This window comes from Eleginops maclovinus, chromosome 11 (genome assembly GCF_036324505.1).
Source record: "Eleginops maclovinus isolate JMC-PN-2008 ecotype Puerto Natales chromosome 11, JC_Emac_rtc_rv5, whole genome shotgun sequence".
NCBI classification, from domain to species: Eukaryota; Metazoa; Chordata; class Actinopteri; order Perciformes; family Eleginopidae; genus Eleginops; species Eleginops maclovinus.
This window is the reverse complement of record NC_086359.1, coordinates 14,914,850-14,941,670: the sequence shown is the minus strand read 5'-3', so window position 1 is coordinate 14,941,670 and position 26,821 is coordinate 14,914,850. Positions and strand designations below refer to the sequence as shown.

Sequence of the window (26,821 nt, the reverse complement as noted above, 5' to 3'; positions counted from 1 at the left end):
TTTTGACTTTACTTTAATAAAAAAAACAAAAAACATCCACAAATAAGGACCTATTGACAGGTCTCAAGGATTATTATATTAAGTTTGAAAGAAGCACAAATAAGTCTGGTTTTATTGGATTATCAGTGTTTTTTGAATGGCTTTGAGCCCTCAGCTTTTCATCTCTTCCTCCAGCCCTCTGTGTGCTATTGAATCTGTGCAGAGGAAACAGTGCGTGCTCATAACTGAATTGATCGAATCTGCAATTCTTCCTCCTGCAGTCTTTCCTGCTGATGTGACGACAACAATAGCACAGTTTAATGACAGAGATCCTATGTGCCCGGGCCTCTGTGAGAGAGACGCTGCCACCAGCTTTCTGTTGCTCAGAGCTTCATTTCATTTAATCAACTGAAACAAATGGAGTCGCGGGGCTCCGCCGAGAGTCAGATTGGTAATGTAAGCAGCTGAAAAGCTGCAGCAACTTAGTTTCAAAGGGCATGAATCATGAGGAGGAGGGCGGATGCTCCTCCTGCTCATATGCTCACCTACAGGGAGGTTGTGATGGTGCTGCAGATCAATGCCGGCAGAGGTCAAAAACAAAAAAAAGGCTCAATTAGGATGAATGAGACGGAATAAGTGCTCTCTCCAGATATTTCTTTTAATAAGCTTCTCACGGTCTTAAATCCTTTTGGCTTCTTTGCAGCTCACTTTGCCCTTCTGTCTTATGTTCAAAATAAATTGCATTAATTTGTAAAGACTTTTAGAGATAGGAACCATTTCAGATTTAGCCCTTTTATGCACATTTTCATGCAATGCATAGACTGATGTGGTAAATGTTTTGAATGCTAATCCAACCTTCTATCATTTCTTCTAATAATCTCTTGTATAATTTAGTCATGCAAATAATGTTGGTTTTATAAGCTCAGGTTTGGATATCTCTTTTAATGCTTTTAGGAACACTAACATTCAGTCCACTCAGAAGACATGGGAGAGCATGGACAAATTTAACTTTCTGGGTTTACATCAGCAGGGTAGTGAGAAACTAGCCCTTCTTTGAAAAATGTTCTTGGTTTTCTTAATCTATATCTTTACATGTATTATTTTTTTCCCTTCATTATCAAACATCTGCTTCTTGAATCATCCTTGCAGTAATTCTTCACACAAACAGCAACATGTACTGCAGCCTCTTCCTGCCTCTTCCTCTTCCCTTTCTGATAATTAAATAACAGTGATTTCCACGCATCCTGGCAGTTATTCAATACGAGGAGATGAGGTTTTCCCCTCCCCTCGCCTCCCTTCCCTACTCCCTAACTTTACCCATCACTAAATCGTTTGCAAAATTAGCAAACATTCACTTTCAGTAGAAAAAAAAAAGAGGTGTAAAAACAGCTTTATTTCAGCAGCCATCGCACAAATTAACAAGTAGAAAGCAATACCTATTCACAAATAAGCTAAACCTGATCTCTCATTTCCAGTTTGTGCAAACTTCACCTGGTATCTGTTCTGCAGAGATGTGTCAGTTGGGTCTTCCTGGCTCCGGTTGGCTCCAACAGGTAAAGGCAGGAGTGGACGTGGGCCCTGACCCCCTCCGTCAGCACCTCTGGGTGCTCTGTGGAAACAGAGGACAGGTACAGAGGACCAGAGGACGGGTCTGCCTGCCACATCCTGAGAGGAGAGGAGATTATCAGGAAAGAGAATCCAAATGTGACACATGAAAGTGACTGCTTTTATAGCATGTTAAACAAAGTAGTACCGTCATACATAATACTAAATACTATGTCATAGTATAGTACGTAAAAAAACGCCAGGGTATAATATATACAGTATTACCTTATTATAATGTTAATATATTTCAGAAAATATCAGAAAATACAAACGGTATTTTAGATACTCAACTCAAGCAACCCTAACCCTGTGTATTTGGTGAATAAAACAAGAACAAAATGCCCTGCAAGCATGACAAAGGCAACATCTGCCATCTGACCTTTTTTAAAATTGAAATCATAAGCATAAGTTTCCCACTCATGTCAGTTCATAAGATTTACCAAAGCACAGTTTTAAACTTTTTGTCTTGCATTTTCCTCTTGATAGATGGCCACACAGGAAAAAGACAACTACCATGAAACATAAAATAATAAACTATTAATGTCTATTTTTAAAGATTTACTTTTTCAGCAGGAGACAATGGGCCTGGGGCTGAGAGCCAGAGACAGGAAGTCAGAAATTATTTAGAGTCAGACAAGCACATTGTTGTTTTTTGTCTTTTTTGCTGGGATGTTGACAATAATTAGGAATGATTTGCTTGTATAACTGTAAGACTGCTGATGTTAATGTCTTACTCCGTAACTAGAGGTTCATGTACGTTGTAATAAGGAGAGGAAGTAAGAAAAAGGCTACTCAGTTTGATGGGATCCAGCTGCAGACTCAGATACTGTCAGGTCTCATCTGACTTGAGGGTTGGATTAAAATTGTATCAAACCACACACACACACACACACACACACACACACACACACACACACACACACACACACACACACACACACACACACACACACACACACACACACACACACACACACACACACACACACACACACACACACACACACACACACACACACACACACACACACACACACACTGCTGCCTCCTACTTTTAAATCAAACTGACACATTCAGAGTATTTTAGTCTTTGACTTTTCCGTTCTGTCTGCTCTGTAGAGCTCAGCGGGTTAAAACCCAGAGGGCCATAAAGCCTGGGGCTCGCTGGCTTCATTACCTGAGCAGTAGATGTTCCTGTGGGGGCCAGGAGCCCAGGCCGAGGCCAGAGCTGTGGAGCAGGTAGCGGTAGACCTCTGCATCCTTGGACAGGGTCTGAATGATGGAGGCCTGGCGCAGGCTTCCCTCCCACAACTGCTGCTCCCTCAGCAGCCGGTGCAGCAGCTCCTTCTGGGGGGCGTCCACTTCCACAGAGCCACGCCACATCCACAGCGGGCAGCCATCGTCCATCTGCGGGCAAATGGAAAAATAGGATGACGGGAGGACTATTTTCTTTCTATTTTTTAAATCTGTATTATATTTTTGTTACTTTTAACAGGACAATCAAAAATCAAAATTCCTTCCCACTACACATTGACAGTCCTGTTTGAAATAGAGTGTAGTAAGAAACTGAAATATCTCCTCTGTAGGCCTAAATCCTTTCTCCTTCCCTCTATTGCACAAGTTTATGTCATGTCTCTTTCTATGTTAAGTATATAGTATATTGCATTGTTGAGATTTTCACTGCCAACCTCTTCACTGTAGCAATTCCGCATATGACAAATAAAGTGTTGGAATCCATTGATTTACCTTCTTGGAGGCCAGCTCCACTGGCTCTGGAGCTGGCCGGCTCTCCCAGCCCCGGCTCCTCTCCCTGGCCTCCTTCAGGAGCTGCTGGGTGTTCAGCTGCAGCTTGATCCGTCTCTCATCCTGCTCCTCCTGCTCACCTCCACTCGGACTGAAGGTCACCAGCCCTTCTCCTTCCTCAGAGAGCGAATCCTCGGTAGAGCCTGCAGCACTCAAGAGCTGACAGGGCCAAAACTCAGGAAGCTACAAAGTGTATATGTTATTTGTTAAAATGTTTTATTACACAAAAGTCCTAGTATAGTATGTCAAAAATATCAGAAAACAATGTACGACACCAGGTTTTTTGGTTGCTGTACCTGAAAGAGTCTCTGGGCCTCAGTGATCATGTTTGCGAGGCCCTGCGTGGCGGCCAGGTTCTCACTCAGGTCCCGCTGGTCCGGGCGGCCCAAGCTGTACTTCCTGTGACTGGATCTGCAACAGCAACAGGAACAAGGCCAAGATTTATTGTCTTTGTGAAGGAAAGTCTGAGCAACTGACTGCTAGACACAAAGAGCCTGTTGGAAGCTGAATTGGATGTTTTTTAACAGTGAAGGTTTAAATTGAAAAACTCGACCAAGAACAAATAGATCATGTGAAAACAAACAGCCTGCAATCCAAGAGACAAAGACACCAGCAAAAAGATTTAGATGGACATCACAGCTTTTACTACCTGCCTGGTGTGATCTAGTAATGACCTATGACCTTTTATTTCTACTAATTCTTCAAATGAAATAACATTCTACCATAATTGGTATACTGTCTAATTATTGAATAGATAGACTTATATAGAAATAAAAACATAGGAATTCATTTTCACTAATTACTCAACAGTATCTTTGGTTGATTATAACACTGACTTGGATAGGGGCATAACAGAATGAGAAACTCAATCACGTGCTAACCTTTTTTGGACCATTTTGAGAGTTTGAAAGGAATGGGGGGAGAGTGAAACATGTGAAATTGATATTTTATTAACATTTTGTTTGGCCTACACACTCTGTCTCATCATATTGTACCTTAACGTTTAGAAAAAATGCTATACTTGTGCCTTTTTATGCTCTGGAACATATATCTAATTTTGCCCTCAAAGAGGTATGTACAGGTCCCGTATTTGGCCCTAAGGGGTGCATTAGTGTAATTTGTACTTTAGGGGGCAGACATGGACTCCTACTGTACTAATTTCTAAGAATGCAGGTAGAGTTTGTGCTAAATCAGTTTTTACAAGCAGCAGATGGGAATCAGCAGCAGTTTGTCACAACTGGCATTTTCAGATTTTTTTGTAAAGCTTGCACAACAGAAAGTTGTTTTCTCTGATTTTTTGACAATAAAAAGCATTTTATCGTACCAAATAGTACTGACTGACTGAAAATAGAGACATTTGGGAATGATACCAAACAACAAACCAAGCTGCATTGATAACAATATGGGCCATTAAAAAAGTATATATCTCAGTTGGAGCAGTAAGTTCTGTCAGACAGAAACATGAGCGAGAAAGATAAGATTTTATAGATCTGTGGGAGAACAGCTGCAAGCATCAGCCAATTTTCAGAGTTATTGTACCCGGCTCAAAGTGCGACATGATTTCTGACAGGGCGGGACGCTGGCTTCCAGGAGACGGGAGGCACAAAGTGCTGATTGTGTCGTTATGTCATTTCCATCTACTGTATTGTCTGTTTAAAGGAAAGACGAAAGCTTAAAGTGGAAACAGGAAAAGTTGAGATGAAATGAAGGGAGGAGAGTACAGGAGGAAGAGGAGTTAGGGAAAGGAGAACGATTACAGAATGAGAAAACAAGGAGGAGGAGATGCGAGGGGAGGCAAAGACAGAAAAATGTGGCAGAGAGATGACGTAAGGGATGATAGAGAAAATCATGATGTCAGAAAAACGTGGAAGATTATGGTAGAAGGGAACAAGATAAATGATAAAAATGTTTAAAAAGTTTGTTTTACTTTAACTTCTTTTGTTTTTATACTGTTTGTATTTTTTTTTCAACTGTCACCAAACACACTAACAAATGAAATATAAAGTATTCTGGTTCTGAAATACATAGATAAATGATGTTTATCAAAACCTGATATATCTTCTTCCTCTGTGCGATAGAGCTCCATTGTGGTCCAAAAACTATTAAAAACCCATCACTGAGCCACATCTCCATTACCATGAGCACAACATGTAGTTCATTCTGACTTATTTCCAAGATTACCATTCTGCTTCCCAAACACTCACTAGAATACTGAATGGATTAATCTGCCGCTGAAAATAGTTGCAAACAAATGCTGTTTTTCCTGTTGTTTGATAAAACCTACAGAGATCAACTGTTTGAGGTAAGGACTAAGCTCATTTTAAGAACGCTTTATATTTGTGAACTGTTGTTTTAAAGATTTATGTCGGATCTTAACTTGGAGCCACAGACAGGAAGTCCCGAGAGATGCAATAACAGAGTAGAAAAACAACAGCCTAACTCTTTATATTTATGTCTATCTCAGATGTACAACAATGTGTACTACCATTGATGTCAGAGAATGCAGTCATGAATAATTACAGTGACCAAGAACTCACTGTGAGCTTAGATGAATGGTGTCACTTAATAATTAAGTTTAAATCCTAATTGTACAAATTCTAAACTGTTTACTCATTATACTTCTCCCCTCATGCTGTCTCCCATATATGTCTGTGTCTCCCTGTTCTCTACAATTGTTGTAATGCCCCGCTTATGTTTCCAAAAAGAAAAATGAAATTGAGGCCGGATGGAAATGAGTGGAGGTTATGTAATGTGGTCCTTGTGTAAACTGTGAGTGAAAGTGTGAGTGTAACAGCTGGATCTGATCCAGAGGTGATTTCATCCGTGAGAAGTGAGAACTTTTGAAACATGAAGCTAATGAAGCAACAAAAGGAGGAAAGAAAAACAAGTTTCTACGGCACTCAAATTTGAACGTGCTAACACACACACATTCAGACACACAAGCATGGAAATAATCAAAGGGGAAGTGAGGATCTAGAGCTAAATCAGAAGCTGAGATTTCTAAAAGTGAACCATGAGGAAGTCAAAGCCTGAAGCCAAAACAAAGCATAGTGCAGTAATAATAAAATAATTCAGAATTTAACAATTTTTCAAGTTTCTTTGCACAGTTCAATCACATTGTATGTGATTTTTTAAAATTATGTTTTCATACCCTAGGACTCTTCTCCATTAGTTTGATACATGATATGACACTTGATAGCATAGACGGCTACCAGAACTATTACAAAAGTCAGAGGTTCTTTACTACGTTCTTTTACGTACTTTACTTAAGGGCATCAAACCAGTGCTTTTGCTTGTTTTAGCTTCCTAACTACTGATTATATTATATTTTATGACATATTAAATTATAAATTTAATGTATTACATTTTAATAAATATTACTGTAGGTTTTAATATTTGAATCCAATCTTCCAGGCAGCCATTGATTTTAAAACATTTCAGTACATTAGATCAAACAACGTGTAGATATTTTAAACTTCTTTACGGTAATTAAACTGAAACATTTAGACATTTTTGTTGTTAAAACTGTTTTTGTGATGTGTTCAACAGAAAGACTGATGAAACCCCAGATGAAATATCATATACAAACTTTTCAGATAATGAGCCAACTTTCACAGAATAACAGAAATATATGATTTCCATGCTCTTTTTTCCTATTACAAAACTAAAATCTAAGTTAGGTTGGACTGAACTTAATAACTAACAGTCTTATATAACCACTGTAAAAACGTATGTAACTGTGACAATGTGCTCCATATTTAACATGGACAGGATAAAAGTTACCTTAATTAAAAAAAGTTGGGAGTCAGATCTTATCTAACAATATCTGGACAGTGTCTGTGGTTGTGTCTGTGGCTCACCGAGCGTTGGCTTCTCTCTTCAGGGTGTTGAGGTGGAAAAGTGACGGTGCCAGGCAAACTGCGATGTTGGTTGGAGTCATCTGGTTCTCCTCCACACAGGCCACCACGTCCCGCAGGAAGAAGAGCAGCGTACGTAGGGCCACCCTGTTTTCATCAGGAAGAAGCAAGATGGCCGCCTGAGCTGCAACCAGTTGCTGATCCTTGGGGAAATCTGCAAACAAAAAATAACATGTTAGTTTTTTGTTTTTGAATTTTAATGAAACTTTAGAAAAAAGAAACAAGCAAGGATAGAAGAGGGGATACTTAAATGAAAACGTTTTTAGCTTGCTAATTGCCAGCTAAGTTAGCTAGCTAAGCTTATTGCTTGCCAAGTTCACAGCAGTCTAATTCGCCCTAGTGTTTTAACATAAAGCCTACACTAGGCAGGATTGGATCGAAAGAGGTCATGTGAGAAAAAATGCTGACAGGATTTAACTGTAAATAAATTACACAGAAGTGGAAATGTTATCTTCTCAATGCTGGCCTCATGCTAACAGTAGTAATTGCTCACATTGGTAAATGTGGAGGAAGGACTCGCAGAGTTTGCTGGTGAAGATAGGTTCAGGCAGGTCTCGGAAGTACTGCTTCACCATGTCGGCCACGTCGAAGGCGGACTGACCGTCGTATAAAACACCTAACGGGTCCGACTCCACCAGCTCTCTGAGGTACTGGATACGAGACTTTACCCCAGACTTACGGAAAAGACCCACCTAAAAGAGAAGACAATAAAAAACATTTTATAAAAGCGCTTACATGCATGAATATCCTCTCTTGTGTTATTTGTCTTTTACTTCAGAATATCATTGCCAATGACTACACTGTAGCTACTGTGCATATGACGATAAAGCCTTTAAATCCTTTAAACTCTCAAGATACAGACAGCGTGTTACTAGTTTTTTTTAAATCCCTGCAGGCCTCTTATGGCTCCATTACCTGGTCCAAGCACTCGGTCCTTAGGTAGACCAGGGCCCTGAGGATGCTGGGAGGAAGTGGCTCTCCTGTCTGCTGGACGGTGGAGAGAAGAGGAACTCCAAAAACCCGCTGACCTTTCACCTCCATCACCTTGGTCTTCCTCTGCGGTTTGGGAACAGTCCTGCAGGTGAGAGAGAATTCATTAAATCCTTCAGAGAGCATTCAGACAGTGAGAACAAGTGCAGAGAGAAAGGTTAAGATATGTTGAAGAGTTTTTAGAAATTGTTTTGCATATCCTTCAAATTTGTAAGGATATGTCAGGTGTGAAAAAAATGCCTTTCTTGGCTATTGCGTGTGGAACAAAGAGCCAAAACAGTTTTTGATAACATAAATCCCAAGTGATCTCTATAATGTGTTTGCCATTCAAATCAGCTTTGGAGGAAAAACATGCAGCAGTACAGAAAGCTTGGATTCATCGAAAGCTGCAATATTTATTAGATTCCAAGCCTTGATAAAACGGCAGTCTTGTAATAGAAACGTTCAACAGAGGCAAGACCCACAGAACTCTAGCAATCATAAATGAAACCTCTTCTGTACTTGCTATTATCCACATGCTGACCCTGTAGCATCCACCAAAGTACAAAGAGAAAATGATATCACACATGCACTTTAAAAGCTTTTCATCTCTCTTTTCATCCCTTGGTTTTTCCTTCCACTTCTAACAGCGGCTATCAGAAACAAAGGGCTATTTTGAGGGAAGTGCCTCAGACTATCATCCGTCCTAATCAGCAGTTAATTGCTGTATTTTTATTAATCTAGCACTCGCGTTGGCATCGATGATTAAATCATTGAAATAACAAGACTTCAACTGATTGTTAAAGCCTGGAGAGCTTATTTTTCTCTTTTTCTGGAGTTCATGGCCAATATGCTGTATAAATATAACTTTTACAAAAAAAGAATGTAGGGATTTGTTCATTTAGTCTATGTCTTACAATCAATTCCTGTCCGATTGAGATCTTTTTTTACATGGACAAGATATCCAAGGTTTCTGATCAAATATATTGGAACCAGGTTGTTCTTGATGGAATACATAGTTAAAGATTTGCCAAAACTGTTAGACTTCACAGCTAACTCACGTCTTGGGGACACATCCGTTTAACTTTGACCTTTTTTTTTAAAGATGACATTGTCTGAAGTTGTTCGTATTCAACCAAAAGTAATGCCTTTCCCAAACATGTCAAAAACAGACAGAGCTTTTAACAACACTACAATAATTTTCCTTAACTTACCGTATTTTGTGGGATGAAATAAAAACTACGCTTATTCAATTGTATTATTGTCACAATAATACAAGATAGGTCCGTAAAGGAACATGATTTCCCCATCATTTGTGTTAGAACAGGTGATTTGCATTTTTTAAACTCCTGCTTTGTTGAACAAAATTATAACTGGATGTGTTCTTCCTTTTACTCGTAGAGGTCAGTTTTGACATGATTTCTTCTCAATTTAGCTCCCTTTCATGTGATTTATTAAAGTTTAATCTCTGGAAAATGGAACGGTTTGAAATGCTAAAACTGAACTACATGAAACCGGGCTGATGCTTTTCAACCTGCTTCAACGGCGCGGCTGTTTTTCCTGAGTCTCCCCATGAACACATGTTTGATCCTGAAAATTAAAGACGCATATCTTTGAGGACTAATTTAAGGAGTTTTTCTTGTGTTTAATTCTCAATTCCCCCATCCAGGCTTATCTCATTGAGTATAAAAGTCCCTACAAAAAATCCAATTGCTTTTTCACTAAAGCAGTAAATAAGCAGGTCATGTCTTTACACCGAAACCCATTAGAGAATACATATTTTCAGCAGAGAACACAACTAATTACTGTATTATTATTCAAATTAAACTGTGTTTATTTTGCAAGAGAGCTCATTCCAAAAACAAGAAAATAGTGTAGGAGGCAAAACACTGATCTCATTAGTTCCATATGTCAATAGAAAGTGCAGTAAAAACATCCCACGCTTTACATCCCAACTTGTGCTCAACAGTCTACAAAACCTTATTAGAGTGACACAGAACTCAACTTGTTCTAATTCCCCTCTTTGTCCTAATGCTGTCCCTTTGGGGTTGCCGTACCCTCACCACCTCTCTAAGGATGTTACAGACACAGAGTGGCCAAATCCAAATCTCCACACTCACAAATTCACAGACTTTGAAGTGCAGTCCAGCTAAATCTGGTATATTTTCAGCCCCTTTCTGAACACTTTCAGTAAGTTGGCTTTGCTGGAGACTTTGCCGGAGGGAAATAACCCACAATCTATTTTTAATATCACTGTGCTAACTTGCTCATATTCAGGAAAACTATGCAATAATGATTAGTTTTATATGGCGCACCCTATTTGATTACTGATGTCTTGAATCGATTGAACATAAACATTTTAATCAAAGATCTTTTCAGTTTTTTTCAACAATTCCCATATCATGTGACCTTATGACTCCTAATCAATGCAGAATTGTAAAAGTATGGGCACCTCTTTTTCATTGGATTCAAGTCCACCTTTTATTATTTTTGTATTATCCTATATACAGTATGAGTATGCTAGTTCAGCTTTTTTGTACTGAAAAGTCCTACTTTTTTTCAATAGCTTCTATAGCACTTGACCGAATGACTGCGAATCAATTTTGCATGTCATAATTTCACTGGACAAATAAGACGCACTTTTTCTTTTTTGGTCTTAAGTGTTTATAAGACCTTAATACCTTTAAACACAAAACAAAAAACACAAACCTCTTTGAAAGAGCTATGTTCCACTCGTCGTAGTAATACAAGGCAGTATTGGATTGAAGACATAAGATCACATGATATGGAAGACATTGAAAGAAATTCAAGAGTTTAAGAGAAAAATCCGATTTTTTTCTTCACAAAAATATTTATATAAAATAAAATAAACCCTCAAATCAAATAGAAAGAGGTGTATCTTGCTTCTTCAGTGGTATCAATTAGGATTTGACGGGTCAAATGACATGGAGGTTATTGAAACAAAATCCAAACTTTATTGAATTTTCACATAAATATTCCTATTGAAAAGTAACTGTTATTTAAGGTTCAAAACAAAAGCTTAACCTTCTCTGACTACAGACAGTCTGTGAAATTGAGTAAGAAGCCCGGACTAAATGTCTATAAAATACCTTAAACTATTGTAACTTCACCGAGCTGACCTCAACCTCCTTCTAAACTTTACAATCTTTGAAATATTTACTATTTGAGTGGGAAATAAATATAGGGCCGTAGAAAAACAGGTCACAATGCTTAAGCAGATAACCAGCAAGCCGAAAGGTTGACAGATACAAAGCTTGTTGTGATTTTCCGGGAACACAGACAGAAGGTGAAGCACCTGCAGTCTTTCCCCGGGGTTTTTTTGGAAGGGAGTTTATTCTACTTGAAGCATGCTGCTGTTGTTGTTGGTTTTTTAAACTGAGGCAAGGTTGCACCCATGAATAATGAATGAATCTTCTAAATAGGCTGCCTGAAATATTTACCCTTCGCCCACCCACCTGCCTTCCTTTCCATAGTTGTTTCCTAGACAAAGTTTCCCCCATGCAGGTGTGCAGGAAGAGGAGTTTCTCACCTTCATGCTAACCCTGTCCTTAACCTCTCCTCACCCCTCGCATGTATTTCTAAGCATGAAATAAGCCCAACAAACCTGAGTCCTTTCACACTTCTTACCAGTTCCAGCCCTGCTTACTGCACGGGGAGTATTTGTCCATCAGAGCGGTGAGTTTGAGCAGAGAGTGTTTCTGCAGCAGGAGGAACTGGGACACAGACTGGCTCTCCACTCCTGGACTAGAGGCCAGGCTCTGCTCACTGGACCAGAGCAGCTGCCGACTCACCCTGCTGTAAACACAGCAGCCACAACAGATAAGTACAAAAATAGACACGAAAAACTCACAAACACACTTTAATGCTAGTTCTACATTCAAAAGAAGTAGGAGATATATTGTTGAAAAGAAAGGCCAAGTGATTTTACTTAGACTTTATTCAATTAAAATGGTTAATCATCTATACTGTATGTTGCACATTTTAGATAATGTATCTATATTTTAAGACTCTCAGCTTTATTTAAACACATCTACAATTGTAGAAAATGACCATTATCATTCAAATATATTCGGCACAACTTCATTTAGCCTTAACTTTGGCATGTCAGCATCGCACAACTACCGGATGCTATTATTCCAACATTTAGCACACAACGGTCAACATTTTGAAATGTTAAAACCACAAAGATTGTTAACATGCATATATTTGTATATGCTTGTCTTGCTCAATTCTACATTGTCAGAATTTGGTTTAACTTTAGGCAGGTAGGCCTGTGCAAAGCCTATTAATGTTAACATTTAGTAAAAAGCTATACAAATGATTAGTTGGCAAGTAAACAAGCAATTATAACACTTATATTAAACCTAAAAAGCAACTAAAGCAGCATCCAGAAGCAGCACTGATGATGTGGCTGACTCTACATTACAGGAGAGGCCTCATAGCTTTTTATTCAGAATAAATACGTTACAAAAAAGAGAACTAAAAAGCAGCACTATAACGAGGCAATCAAAACTATTCTCCATGAGGTAACTGCTTTTATTTTAAGTGCCTATTATTAACTCCACCTTTATTTCAGTTGATGCCTAAAGGGAATTTATTCCCTTCACTTTAAATTTCATTTAGCTAATGTTTTTATCCAAAGCGACTTACAATAAATACATTTTATTAGAGCGCTTCTGGACACATAGGCTTACATTTACAAATGTCCAGGGCAAATAATGTATCTATTTGTTATTATTATCATCATTGTTATACGTATTTATAATTATTATTTCTTGTATCTATGTGTTATTATTATTATTATTTATTATTCATAATTATTCATAGTTAAAAATGATTATTATTATTACATTTTCTATAAAGACCACTTGATTTAGTTGCATTATTTATTTTCTTGCATCACCTGCTCCTGGGTTGTGGCGATCTGGTCTTTGGCTGCTCTCCGGTCTCAGGTGCCTCCTCATGCTGCACCTCCAGGTGGATGTGGCTGGGGGAAGAGGGGCAAGGGGAGGCTGCTGAGGAGCCTCGGGTAGGAGAGTCCTGAGAAGAAGACGAAGAGGAGGACGAGGACAAGGACGAGGAACCTCTCTGGCAGTCGTCCTCAGACAGACTTTCAGACCAGGTGGAGACCAGTTGTTGGAGGTCGCCAATCCTCTCCAAAACGCTGTCCAAAGCAGAGAAAACGTCTTCGCCTGGCAACAATTCACTCACCTTGGAAGGAAAGAGAAAACAAATCAAAAATCTAGGACTAAAAGTACCAAAGGCAGCCTATAGTGGTAAGTATTTTTATTTAGTGAGAAAACATCACAATCATTATTTTTGAAATCCAGAAAAATAGAGCTGAATCATTTTATTCTTCAACTTTTTCTTCAGTCGTCTGATTTAAAGGATATTATTGCCATAAACCAATTTTGGAAGGAAGTTATAAATCAATTTCTCCAAAGTAAATGGTTCCTTAAAATCCATTATTTAAGACTTTACTGTATGTCATATTTCATGTCATATGTCACGTCATTACGTTTTACTTCTATGTCTGCCATCTTTCTTGTCAAGATGGGTTCCATTTATATTCCAATAGGTTCTCTTCTACTATAGAAAGTAACATGCTTGAAGCAGCATAATTAACTTAAATGGTTTATTGTATCATTTTAATCTAAAATGTAATTCGATCACTCATGAAATGATTTCTGGCTTCATGGGGAAATTCTATATGGTGCTTGGTTCAGCAGAGCCATATATCCTTGACTGAATGATCTGTGTTCGTATCGATTTTAATTTAAACTTTTTGAAGGGGACTTTCTAAAGTAGAGGCAGAAAAGTCAATAAAAGAGAGAACTATACAGAATCTTCCTTCTGTTCACTGTATTAATATCTTTCTAAAACGTTTTCTAAATGTATTGAACTTTACAGCCTTGTGCATACATATATTACGTAGTACAGTATACAGTATAGTACATATATCTACAGCAGTGACCACCCACAACCCCAACAAGTGATCTTTTTAAAAATATTTCTCTGACCTTTTCTGTCATTTTGGACTAAATATTCACATTCACATTCATAGCCAGGGGAATCAGAAATATAACACAGTATATCTGGGCCTTTGAAGTCACCCATCCATTGTAGTGACAGTGATGGTTCAGCACCATGGACAGATCCACTCTGCAGCGTCACAGTTTCTACCATTTAAAGTTAGAACTTTACTTCCAACAATGTCATCAATTTAAAACTGAAACTAAAACTCTAGACATCAACTCGAGGAGTTGGCTTCACAAACATTGTACGATATTTATTTTGAGCACTTGATTTGTTAGCTATACCTTGGCTGTGGTCATTCTTGTACAGTGTGAGTTTGTCCCTGTACTCATTTTCTTTGTCTATCTGTTAGCGCATTTTCTTTTCCTTGGTTATTGTTCATTCTTATTCCCATGTTTCGAAAGATGTTTTGCATCAAGGTAAAAAAAAAAAGACTATTTAGTTGAAACCATACACTTTTAGAGAAAAGTGTTTTAACCAGGCCAGACCTTTTAATATTTTAATGTATTTGAACGAGTAAGAGGTAATGACGACTCAGTAAATCTTCAAAGTATGCAGACTTTGAAGACCTTTAAATCCTTAATTTTCTGATTACAATTAAAAAAGGAAAAACATTTTAAACTCTTCCAAATGGGAAAAATCGAAAGCTGGGAAAAAGATAAGAAAATATTTCTCTGTCCTTTGCGTGACTTTGTATTTATGTGTTTATCCAATCCATTGTCACATAGGGATTATGGCACAGACTTTCGTGCAAGCTTGTCTCGAAGATGTTTATTGTCTTGTTCATGCATGAAAAGTGCTGGAAGTGGTGAAAAATGGAGAACACGAGAGGAATTCACACCTTCACACCTGCATAAGGCAGATCGGATTATGAGATTATTTTGTTGTATTCAACATCCACATTGTTAACAAGTAAGCATTTTTAAGGCCTGAGACAGCCCTATTTTTCCCTGAGCAAAATAATCTAAGTATAAAAAATAAAGTGGAGTAATAGTTTTAGACCTACCTCTGACTCCTCTCCCATTCGTTCTGCGTCGCTTCCACTTCCCCCACTGCCACCTTCACTTTCAGACAGTTGCTGGTCGTCTGGCACGTTGTCGTAGATACTCAGCCGATGATCCAGCACGGCAAGCGGACTGCGGACGGCTTCACAAGGAGAAGTACACGAGGTGTCCTGGTCACTAGTGGCCAGAGATGATGTCCCCAGACGGCAACTGTTTTGCCCCCGGTAACCGTGAAAGCTCCCGGTCCTCCAGTTGACGGAGTTGCTGTCGATGATGGTGGACAGGATGGTGTGTTTATGAGCCAGAGAGGTGGGGAAGGTCCCTGGTTTGTGTCCCTGGGGCATCTGGAAGACCAGACTCTGGTGGCTGCTGTTGTTGTTGTTGATCTGGTTCCTATACTCCTAAGAGGAGCAACAGACGGATCAGTGGAGGTTTAAAACAAAGAAAAATTCAAAAGGTAATAATGACATTATCTGTGAATAAAGTGTTGAAAAACAGGATCTCTATTCATTCAATACTATTGAGAATATCCCTCAATGTAAATTAAAAAAAATTACTATACTATATATAATGTCAAATGTACTCATTTTGAAAAGGTTAGAAGCTGCTTCGAGTCAATGCAACATATAAATAAAACATGTCTAAATGAAAGGCCCACTGCCACAGTGACAGAGTCAATTGGTAAAAACCATTTGTTAAACCGGTCTCTTTCCTTTTAAACCCTTAAGTCAAGGCCCTCAGATAGCCCAGTTTATTGGGTCAGCATAAAGACTGTTGAACATGGTTAACATTTAGAAAAAGTTCATTCAAATGAAATAAAAACATATGGTTTGTGTAATTTGAACTAATATACCAGAAAAGAGTACATCCTCATCCAAAAGTTGAAATAATGTTGGTGAATTTGGGTTTCAGTCCTTAAAATTTCCTCTTTTTATGCACAGAATGGCACTGAATCAGTTTGCTCTGAATCACGGGAAACATCTATTAGACATGAAGGTATGTGAAGTCATGGTTTGGCATTTGGAATTCCTCAGAGTACTTCACACTTGAGTATGTGAGGCTGCTCTGGGTGTCTGTCAGTTAAGATAAGTTGAGGACTGAGTCCCATGGTAAGTAGCATTGTTTTGCCTCCTCCAAGGTGCAGTGCTTATATGTCATTTGGCTACAGTTGGCAGCTGGTAGCTGGAGATATGTTCGCCTCTTGGGCACTGCCGATGTCCGACTGAGCAACGCAGCAAACCCCCTACCGCTCAATGCCCTCGTTCTCTCCGTTAATGTATGTGTATATGTCCTGTTTGTAAATGTGTGTGTATTTTGGGCTTGTGTATAATGTGTGCAAAATAACAACAGAGTGAAAACTTTGAATTTCCCCTCAGGGATCGATAAACTAAGTATGTAAACTTTGGAATATTTGCACGTTTTTTACAACTTCATTCCTCCTACTGTGTTTATCAATGCACCATGACTCACCTAAGCAAATTCCTTGTATGTGTAGACCCTGCTTAGCATTAAAGGATTCTGATCAAATTAGCAAAAGCCATGTTATGTTTTGGATTGACTGTGTCTTTGCACACTTCACCAAGGTCTTTTTTGATTAGATTTGTGTTGAATTAATCTTAAATATTTGAGTAAGGACAATTGGGGCTCGTAAAGTAACTTTTCTTTACAACAGTATATTGAGAAGAAACATTTTATTGGACTGACCTCTGTTCCTGTGTGGTTCTGGTTGTTCTGGCTCGTTCCACCCTCGACGCCACTGTTAGAGCGTTTGCAGTTGCTCCTGACTCGGGTGACCGGGCTCGGCGTGCTGACAGTGCTGCTGCTCTCTGATTGGCTGTTACTGCTGTTGCTGCTGATGGTGTGAGGAGACGAGGAGGAAGATGCACGGCTGTTGGGAAGAACATCAATTCAATCCACAAGAATAAACATCTTTAACCCATTTCAATCAATCTTGAAGAGTGTAAGGTTGACTATACCAACAGGCTGGGGACTTTTGAAAGAATTCCTCTAAAATCCATTTATTTTGTACCTTTTCTCCCTCTGTCATACTTCTTTGTTTATTAAATCCTACCTATTACCAATGTTTAGAGATAATTAAGTAATTAGAGTTTAATTCGTTTAGTTCTGAAGGCATTTTGTAAGTGTAAGGTGTTTGTAGGTTCTGGATGATTTTGTTTAATACATTAACTCTTTCTACTGGGAAGAGAAAACCAGTAAAAATACATTTTAAATATTTTCTATTTAGCTTCTGGGCCCCTATTTTTAAGCTTTCGGATAGCTTACCGGGGTGTGCCATTTCACATACCTCCATTCTTTCAGTTATTGCATTTCTAACTGCTATTGAATAAAGTAGTGTGTGATTGATTGATTGATGGGATTGGAAGTGATATATCTCCCTACGTCTCTCAGTTGAAGTACACTTTTGTTTCTAACAATGCATTAACTTAACTTGACACATTTTTTTATTTACTACAACTTTGGGATCTGGTTAAAAATAAGTCTGAGAGCATAATCTTAAAGTTGTACGTGTTGTAAAACAAACTCGTTCTAAGCTTTTGAAAGATCAAAATTTACCATAGTAGTTAGAGTTCAATTTGTTTAGTTTCAGGGTATTTGGTCAGTGTAAGGTGTTGTAGATGTTTTTGCATATTACATGAACTCTTTGCATTTCTAGACGCAACAGGAAGATATATTGTAAATAGTTTAAGGGCCCCGATTTTGAAGCTTTTCAAAACGGTCTCGGTTTTTGAAAGATTGCAATCTACCATCTTTACCTTGATGGGCTGTTAAGCGTCTTCCTCCTCTCCTCCTCCTGGACCTGAATAATGTGCCTGGTCCGATTCCGGCTATTACCACCTCCAATGTGAGCAGAAGCGAGGAAGCCGGTGGGTCCCCTCATCCTCAGTTTCTCCATCTTCCTCAGCAGGCTGCTGCCCTTCTTCCTTGGTGGTTTGTCTGGGAAGCAGCCTTCAGCGTCCAGACTCATGGTGGACGATCCTCCACCACTTCCACCAGGGGAGGACGGTCCGCTATACGAGGGGTCCTGAGAAAGCATCTTGCTCGTGGAGGAGCAGCGGGAAGAGCTCCTGCTGGTCTCCTGTTCGTCTGTGATGCTGATGGAGGCGTTTTTCGTTGTGGCCGCGTCTCTGTGACTCTTTTGGTGGCCTTCACTCTCAGTGCTGCTGGAGCTGTGGATGGAACACACATCCTGGAGGTCACTGGCGTCACACAGAGACACATCTGGAGCTCCGGTGGGACTGTCGGACAGGCGCAGGATGGTCATCGTTGAGTCGAGGCGTCGCCATCGTCTCGCCTGCCTGTCATAGCTCCAGTTGGGGCTGATGGCACAGAAGTCTTCTCCGTTAAAGTCATCTCCCTGGAAGAAGAAAACCAGAAAATGCAAGAAAATGAATTATACAACCAAGTCATACTGTTTCATGTATTTAATAAATATATCAGGGTAATACATATAAAATAATACAAAAATACACAGAGCTTTTCAATAATTAACAGAAACCTGAACTTCATTACACATTCAAACTAAAAAAATCTGATAAAAGCCCTACCTAATATCTACAGTATAGGGTAATATATACTTAAAATGCTTTAAGTGTAAATTGTGGATTGAGCAAGTATGATCATTTTGTTTGAATTGGAAATTAAATGTAAAACTAATTTATGATAAAAAAAACACATCAAGCTATATTTCTTTTTTTGCATTTGGCATTTCCAAAGATATATAACTGGAATTTTTGATTTGATTAAAACGTGCTTTGATTGTGCCTGTTAGGGAACTTGTTTGCAGGCAGAACCACCTTCAAATGTTGGACATTTGCATGCAGCAAAAATCTGATTAATTTGTTTTACTTCAGCTTCTGTTTTCCTTCAAGACTTCACTTTGTCCAAGAAAGATAAATTGTTAAGGAGTAGGAGGAGGAGGAGGAAGACTGATCAGCTGATGTTGGTGAGATGATATGATGCTTTACGAGGAGATTTCACGGTGTGACTCTCCCTGCGGCTCCATCTACTTGGATATGAGCGTCCTGCTGTGTTTTAGTTTCTCTGTGTTTTGTCTTAACACTCACCCTTCGTTTTGATCTCCGCGGTTCCAGCCTCATTTCCACACATTTGTTTAAAGTGTTTAATCTCCTAAAAGAATGAGGACAAAAGGAAGTGGATGGTATTAGGACAGGCTGTGTCACATAATAACACTCAGATGGTATGCAAGAATTTTACATTTGCCATATGTGGAATTACAATTTGCCAACAAGCGCTAGAAAAAGAAACCATTTTAATAATATATAAAAAGCAAGCCCTAAAGGCAGTATTGTGGCATCTTTCTTCAATTACAATCAGAATACTTAGTAACGTAACGTGTCTAATTAAAGATAAAATAAAACAGAAAAAAAAGATTTATATCAAGATGATAAGTACTACTATTTCAAAGATATAAAGGTTTCAAGGTTTTATTGGTCATATGCACAGCAGATACAGCGTATATGTTGGCAATGAAAATCTTATGTCGCGTGCTCCTCCAACAACTCAACATGCATGGTGCAAAAGATAAATAAAGTAGTGCAAAAAGAGAGAAGAATATTTACAATATTAACAATAAAGATTTGAGGATGTGAAATATATACATATGTGGAATACATTGAAAGTATTTAAATACTTTACACTGTTGAATGAGGAGGTATGGACAGATGCATATATTATGTATAGCAGATGTATATGGCAGATATGTACAATATATAGATATGTGTACTATAAACAGATATGTATGGCAGATGTGTATAATATATATGTATGTGTGTACTATAAACAGATGTGAGTAGACATTCACACAGCTCAGGAGTTCAGTAGTCTTATAGCCTGTGGTATAAAACTGTCTCTGAGTCTGGTGGTCTTGGTCCGGATGCTGCGGTACCGTCTGCCAGACGGCAGCAGACAGAACAGATTGTTGCTGGGGTGATGGGGGTCCTTTAATATCCTACCGGCCTTCTTCCTACACCGCTGGGTGTAGAGGTCCTCCATGGATGGCAGCTCCGTCCTGGTGATGTGCTGAGCAGTTTTCACCACCCTCTGTAGAGTCTTACGGTTGAGGGCGGTGCAACTGCCATACCAGGCGGTGATGCAGCCAGTCAGGATACTCTCGATGGTGCACCTGTAGAAGTTGCAGAGTATCCTGGAGTCCATGTTGAACTTCCGCAGCCTGCGGAGGAAGAAGAGCCGCTGTCGAGCCGTCTTGGATATGACCCTGGTGTGATGTGTCCATGTCAGGTCCTCACTGATGTTTACCCCGAGGAACCTGAAGCTGCTGACTCTCTCCACAGGAGTTCCGTCGATGGTGATGGGTGTGTGTGCCTCTCTCTGCCTCTTCCTGTAGTCCACAATCAGCTCCTTTGTTTTGCTGACGTTGAGATGGAGGTTGTTGTCCTGGCACCAAGATGTCAGGGCTCTGACCTCCTCTCTGTACGCCGTCTCGTCGCCGTCTGTGATCAGGCCGATGACGGTCGTGTCGTCAGCAAACTTGATGATGGTGTTGGAGCTGTGTGTGGCCACGCAGTCGTGCGTGAACAGGGAGTAGAGGAGAGGGCTGAGCACACAACCCTGAGGGGCTCCGGTGTTGAGGGTCAAGGTGGAGGATGTGATGTTCCCCATCCGCACTGCCTGGGATCTGCCCGTCAGGAAGCTCATGATCCAGTCACAGAGGGCGCTGTTGAGCCCAAGGTCCCTGAGCTTAATGATGAGCTTGGAGGGCACAATGGTGTTGAATGCTGAACTGTAGTCAATGAACAGCATTCTCACATAAGTGTTCCTCTGGTCCAGGTGGGAGAGGGCAGTGTGGAGGGTGAGGGAGATGGCATCATCCGTGGACCTGTTTGCTCTGTAGGCAAACTGCAGGGGGTCCAGTGAGTCAGGGAGGGAGGAGGTGATAAAAGTTTTGACTAACCGCTCAAAGCACTTCATGATGATGGAGGTGAGTGCAACTGGGCGGTAGTCATTGAGGCAGATGGGTTTTGTCTTTTTGGGGACAGGGACAATGATGGACTCTTTAAAACATGTGGGGACTACAGACTGGAGCAGTGACCTATTGAAAATGTCTGTGAACACATCTGCCAGCTGAACTGCACACACCTTGAGAGCACGGCCAGGGATGCCATCAGGTCCTGGAGCCCTGTGTGCGTTGATCCTTTTCAGAGATCTACACACTTCTGCACTGGTTAAAACCAGTGAGCAGGGATCCTGGGCCTTTTGTGCCTCCACAGCCGGGGGCTTCTCAAAGCGTGCATAAAATGTGTTCAGTTCATCTGGGAGAGATGCAGACACTTCCTCAGCACCACTCGTTGTCCTTTTGTAGTCTGTTATTGTTTTTAGTCCAGACCACATATTTCTGGCGTTGGAGCCCTTGTAGTTCGACTCCACCTTGTCCCTGTATTGTCTTTTCGCAAAATGCTGTATCGTTCTGTTTAAAAGGGGTTAGCTGCTGATGTTGAGAACCTGTGTAATGCGTCTGTACTCCTCTGTTACCTGCAGAGCGAATCCAGAGCATCTCTATCCAGGAAGTGGTGATCACGCTTCGCCCACTCAAAGTCGATGGGGAACCTGCAGTCTGACACACACACACACACACACACACACACACACACACACACACACACACACACACACACACACACACACACACACACACACACACACACACACACACACACACACACACACACAAATATAACAATAAGACTCTCCCTGACACATTTTTTTTTATCATATTAGAGAACACTCTGCGGCCTGTCTGATTACATTAACATCCTCATATTTACCTTTGAATAATTGCACGTACTGAGGGAAGCCGGCCGCTTGCAGCCAATCACAGGCCTCCTTGGCTTCAATCTCTGCAAACAGCGAGAAGGAAAACAACATTTGATTCAATTAAAATCATTTCATGCTCCACCCGCTTTAAGAGGGCAAATATTTGCCCTTAATCAGTCGTCTGTTTATGAAGTTTAATTACATTTGCATTTCGGAGAAGAATTAAAAACACAGCGAGAGAAAAACTGGAAGCACATACACACTATTAATTATGTGTTACTCCTGCAAGAGGCCATTTTAATTACTGCTAATTGAGTGAGGGGATGGGGGCTTCCAACAGAGCACAAAAAATGACTTTTAGCCCTTTCCCCTCATCTGTATGTTCTAAACATTTTTAGAAAATTCAAATTTATGTTGGATGTCAATATTTTGTTATTATTACCTTCACCAAGGAAATTATGTTTTGGGTTGTGTTTGTTGTTTTTTTCTCAAGCCTTCCTTCAGCAGGATAAAAAAAAAAAACTACTGGTCTGATTTTTCATGAACCTTAGAGGAAATTATTAGCATGATTTTTCAAATATTCTTTCCCCTTAATTCTTCAATCCTTAATTTGGAAGTTTATATTGTTGATACCTGCTTTAGGATATAAAACAATCTTGATTTATTGCCCATTATAACTTCCAGCATCTTTTTATAAATCATGGGAATAGTGGTATGATTACAGTAATGCCTCTTTGTACTCCTTTATGTTAAATATGCAGCCTTTCAAACCCATGAAACACACATTTACTTAATGAGAGGTACAACACAATAATGCTCCCATGCACTGATGCCAAGCACACAAACACAAGTATAAATCAGGCACAATAAAGGCTTCAAACCAACCTCACCTCAGAACAATGTTAAAGATATTTCCCATGAACACCTGTGCATACACGGACGCACACAGCCAATTGACCTCTATTACTTTCAAATATTTTGTGGAAACTCTGATGCAAAGTGTTGCAAAAGAACCAAGTGGAAAACAATCTGGCGTGAAGCATGAAAACGTTTTGTTGATCCAGGATGTTTACAATGAGGAGAGACAGAAATTATTTCTAGTCTGGTTGCACGGCCCAGAAAAAGATTTGGATTTTCGTAAAGGTCTCAAAATATTTGTCCAGCAGAAGCCTGTCTGAAATGTTAAACCCGCTCTCTCCGAGCATAAGCGGCTCGTCTCGGTTAGAATCCTGCCAAGGGCACTTCTTGTTTTCATATTTAGACAGCATGAAAAATGGCCCGACATTAGCCTCTACTAAAGAACAACAGCAGCACTTTGCCCATGACTGATCGGGTCTTCAAACACTTCTTGTCTGGGGGTTGTGTTTTTTACTGCCTACCTATTCACTACAGCCAAGATGAAAGAAAGGACCCTAATTCACACTTATTTTTTGGTGATTTTTCTGAAGTTTACCTAGAATTCACTTGGCAATAGGATGGAAATGTGGAAATCGGTCTAGTTTTTCCACTAGACACCATGGGAGCGTGAGACAGAGCAGATGGCTTAAATATGTAAACACTGGGGGGAAATTCAGCGAATATGGCAGTCATCAAAAGACAGAAGGGGAAGATAGAAAGACAGACAAAAGTAAACTGGCTGTGAGAAATGAGGAACAGGCAACGAAATAGACGATCAAATACCATACCAGGAATTACCATAAGTATGTTTATCCTGACCCTTTAAATGTCCTGCTTGTTAAACATCTTAGTGCAGAGCCCATTTTCCGCTGTCACAATGGAGATGTGACATTTGAGATGGAAAAGGGATCAAGTGTGCTTGCAGAGTGGAGGTCTTGAATGTCCGCGAGAGGATCTGTAAATCCAGGGATATGTGAATGTAGAGCCCTGAACTTTGTTAGACAGACACACAGCTTTTTCTCTGCCAACATCACTACGATATATATATATATATACAGTATTGCCACGACTGAAAAATACAGCTTGTCATCCTGCAACCTAGAGGGTCACACCTTAAAAGCTCTTGACGTTTAAACAAGTTTTCCGTTTTAAATAGATCTAATATTCCGCCTTAAGTCAGTGTTTTCTCAGAGCTTAGAGAAAGCTTCTTTTGAAAATGTTTGAGTTTACAGTCAGGAAATATCACAGTGAGAAACGTCATGGATTATCATTTTTCTAGAATTATTTTGAAATTCCTTTGTAAAGCACTCAAACCCAAATCACTCAAAGGCAGCTGTGGATGGAAATGGATCAGAGCTGCATAGTAAAAATGAGATATGAAGGTGATTCAGAAAGAAAATGAGCAACCTTGATCAAAAGAAGAAGCCTCCCAAGCAAAGCAACATCAGTACATGATACAAGATGTACGAGGCATCTTCACAACTTTGCGGCTCAAAGAAGGGAGCAAGTCCAAGCAAAATCCAGGGAGCAAAGACTGTACTCAGCGTCTTTGTGTATACCAATCTTTTTGCCCTACGATCAATAAAAGATAGCCTGTTTAACAAGTAGGTGAAAACAGAGTAGATAACTTGCAAACCTTATGCATTTAGCTCTGGATCTCAGTGACGATGCACTTTTTCAGTTCTGATGCAGGAAAACAGCAGATGTAGTTTCATCTTCTGAGTTTGAGTTTTGAGCCACTCAGGATCCACTATCTTTACGTAATTGACCCACACTTAACCTGCCAGGTGAATAAAAGTCAGATAAAAAGTTTCCACTTAAACAATCAGTCCTTTTATTTTCCCGTGACTAGTGTCCATTCTTCTCATTTTAATTCGCCATACACAACATGACACTTAGGCCACACAATAACCTTAGGCAACCTCAGCGTATCTTTGTTCCCAGAGTGATAATAAGCTCTAACACATACATTACTGACCTCAGTGAGGAAAAAAAGAACTCCAAAGCTGTCATAAATTACATTAAACTTTAGACTCTGTGTTTGTTTATTTGATTAGCGACTGTGACAGCAACATTCAGGGTTCTAACCACTCGTACGTAGTAGTTTGGGCTCCTGCACGACCACAGCAGGCATTGGCTTCTTCCTTTTCTAAATGACTCTGCTTCTGAGGAAGTTGTGATTCGACCCTCTGGGCTCTGATAAGAGATTTTGGTTTGTGATTATGGCGGCTCCGCCCTGCTAGCGCCAGGAAGCTGGACAGTGTGCGTCTGGAAGCTGAGACGTGCTCGATGGACCGTTTTGTGTTTGGGTGTTTATGCTTGTCTGGATACCAAAGCTTTGACTCGTAAGAAGAGAATCGCTGCTTGCCAGAAATGTGTCATTTAGTATTCTTAGGGAATAGAGTTTTACTGTCAGGGCAATCCAAATTTGTACAAATCACTTGCCGAGAAAAGTGTTAAAGAAGGAATGTCAGTCCTGTAATAACCTATAAGTTTTCTCCTGATTACAGTGTGTGCTTTAAAAAGCAATGGAATATGTATATGAGTTACATAATTAAAGTTTGAGTTAGGGTAATTATTAATTAACAATTACCAAAAGTAACAGTCATTATCTGTACGCCAGTTTGCAAATGTCATTGGTTTGAAAGGAACTGTACACCCCGACATCCGTATTACATACTGTTTTAACCTTAAAGGTCCCCTATTATGCAAAATGCACTTTTTGCTGTCATTTATATATAAATGTGTGTCCCCGGTGTGTAAGGGGATTCACAAAGTGTCAGAAAATACAAACCTCTCTTTCCTCTTTTCCCACATCTCTAAAAACGGGGGTACAAACGGGCTGATCCAGATTTGCTGCCGATAAGACATCATAACCGAAATGTGGGCTGGCTTTACATCGAACTCCTGGCAACGTCCCACCCACGTGACACGTCCCAACCTATCGTCCGCAATATACAGTCGCGAGCTGAATCCGCCTGCGCAGCTGTCTGTGTATTCAGCAGGATGTCTGCAGGAGGGATTTAGAGTTGTTTATATAATAGATATAATGTCACTGTGGTGGTAAACACTGAGAAGTGTTTCAGAAATAATGCTTGATGTGGTTTGGAACATAATATGGGGTTTAATCACGGCAGGGTTTAGCTGAGCGTTAGAACCTTCTCTCTCCAGCCAGAGAGCTGCATGCACTCCAAAGGGGCGTGGCCAGCTTCAGCTCAGTTCAGATTTAAAGCGACTCACAGAATCACCACTTCAGGAACAGGCCTGAAATACAGTGGTATGAGGCATGGCACATGTCTTGTGAAGTGTTGAGCAAAATACTTCACATATATGGTTTGTATAGATATTGCCCTACAATATATTGTTAAAATATAGCATGATAGGAGAACTTTAAATGAAATGCTATTCATCAATTAATATTTTTTTGAGTGGACAATTTTTGGGATATTAGCAAAATAGATTTCTGCACTCTCTTCTCAAGAAGAAAAGATACAAATACATTGGACCTACCCAGAAGTCAATATCGGATTACTCACAATAATCAACAGACCTTCAGAGCAGTAGGAACTATTATCTCTCTACTGCATCACCGTGCAAAGATAAGCATGTATCTATTGATGGATAAGAGTTATGTGAGATTACTGATATAGAAAACGAGTAAAATGTCTATCCTTCCAATTTACCCTTCACCTAATACTTGAAACCATAATGCATCTGTTAGTTTTTTCCAGTGGTGGAAAAAACCTTGAGTTGTTGATGAGAACTTTTACTTATGAT

At 39.7% G+C, this 26,821-nt stretch overlaps 1 protein-coding gene across 3 annotated transcripts in view; it reads right to left on the bottom strand.

Annotated features, from left to right (window-relative positions):
* Window positions 1-26,821, bottom strand: part of si:dkeyp-23e4.3 (rho GTPase-activating protein 7) — an 86,017-nt gene that overhangs the window by 4,478 nt on the left and 54,718 nt on the right. For 2 of the 3 annotated variants that reach the window (XM_063895577.1, XM_063895579.1), the window contains exons 2-16: window positions 22,159-22,230; window positions 21,866-21,947; window positions 19,420-19,483; window positions 18,109-18,710; window positions 17,039-17,222; window positions 15,337-15,735; window positions 13,198-13,505; window positions 11,922-12,089; window positions 8,220-8,379; window positions 7,798-7,996; window positions 7,248-7,458; window positions 3,684-3,798; window positions 3,331-3,570; window positions 2,762-2,991; window positions 1,471-1,644 (exon numbers count right to left, since the gene is read on the bottom strand). In XM_063895577.1, the coding sequence (XP_063751647.1) occupies window positions 1,471-1,644; window positions 2,762-2,991; window positions 3,331-3,570; window positions 3,684-3,798; window positions 7,248-7,458; window positions 7,798-7,996; window positions 8,220-8,379; window positions 11,922-12,089; window positions 13,198-13,505; window positions 15,337-15,735; window positions 17,039-17,222; window positions 18,109-18,710; window positions 19,420-19,483; window positions 21,866-21,947; window positions 22,159-22,230 (3,208 nt within the window). The remainder of the gene's footprint in view (window positions 1-1,470; window positions 1,645-2,761; window positions 2,992-3,330; window positions 3,571-3,683; window positions 3,799-7,247; window positions 7,459-7,797; window positions 7,997-8,219; window positions 8,380-11,921; window positions 12,090-13,197; window positions 13,506-15,336; window positions 15,736-17,038; window positions 17,223-18,108; window positions 18,711-19,419; window positions 19,484-21,865; window positions 21,948-22,158; window positions 22,231-26,821) is intronic. The other variant, XM_063895578.1, reaches the window with a different exon arrangement.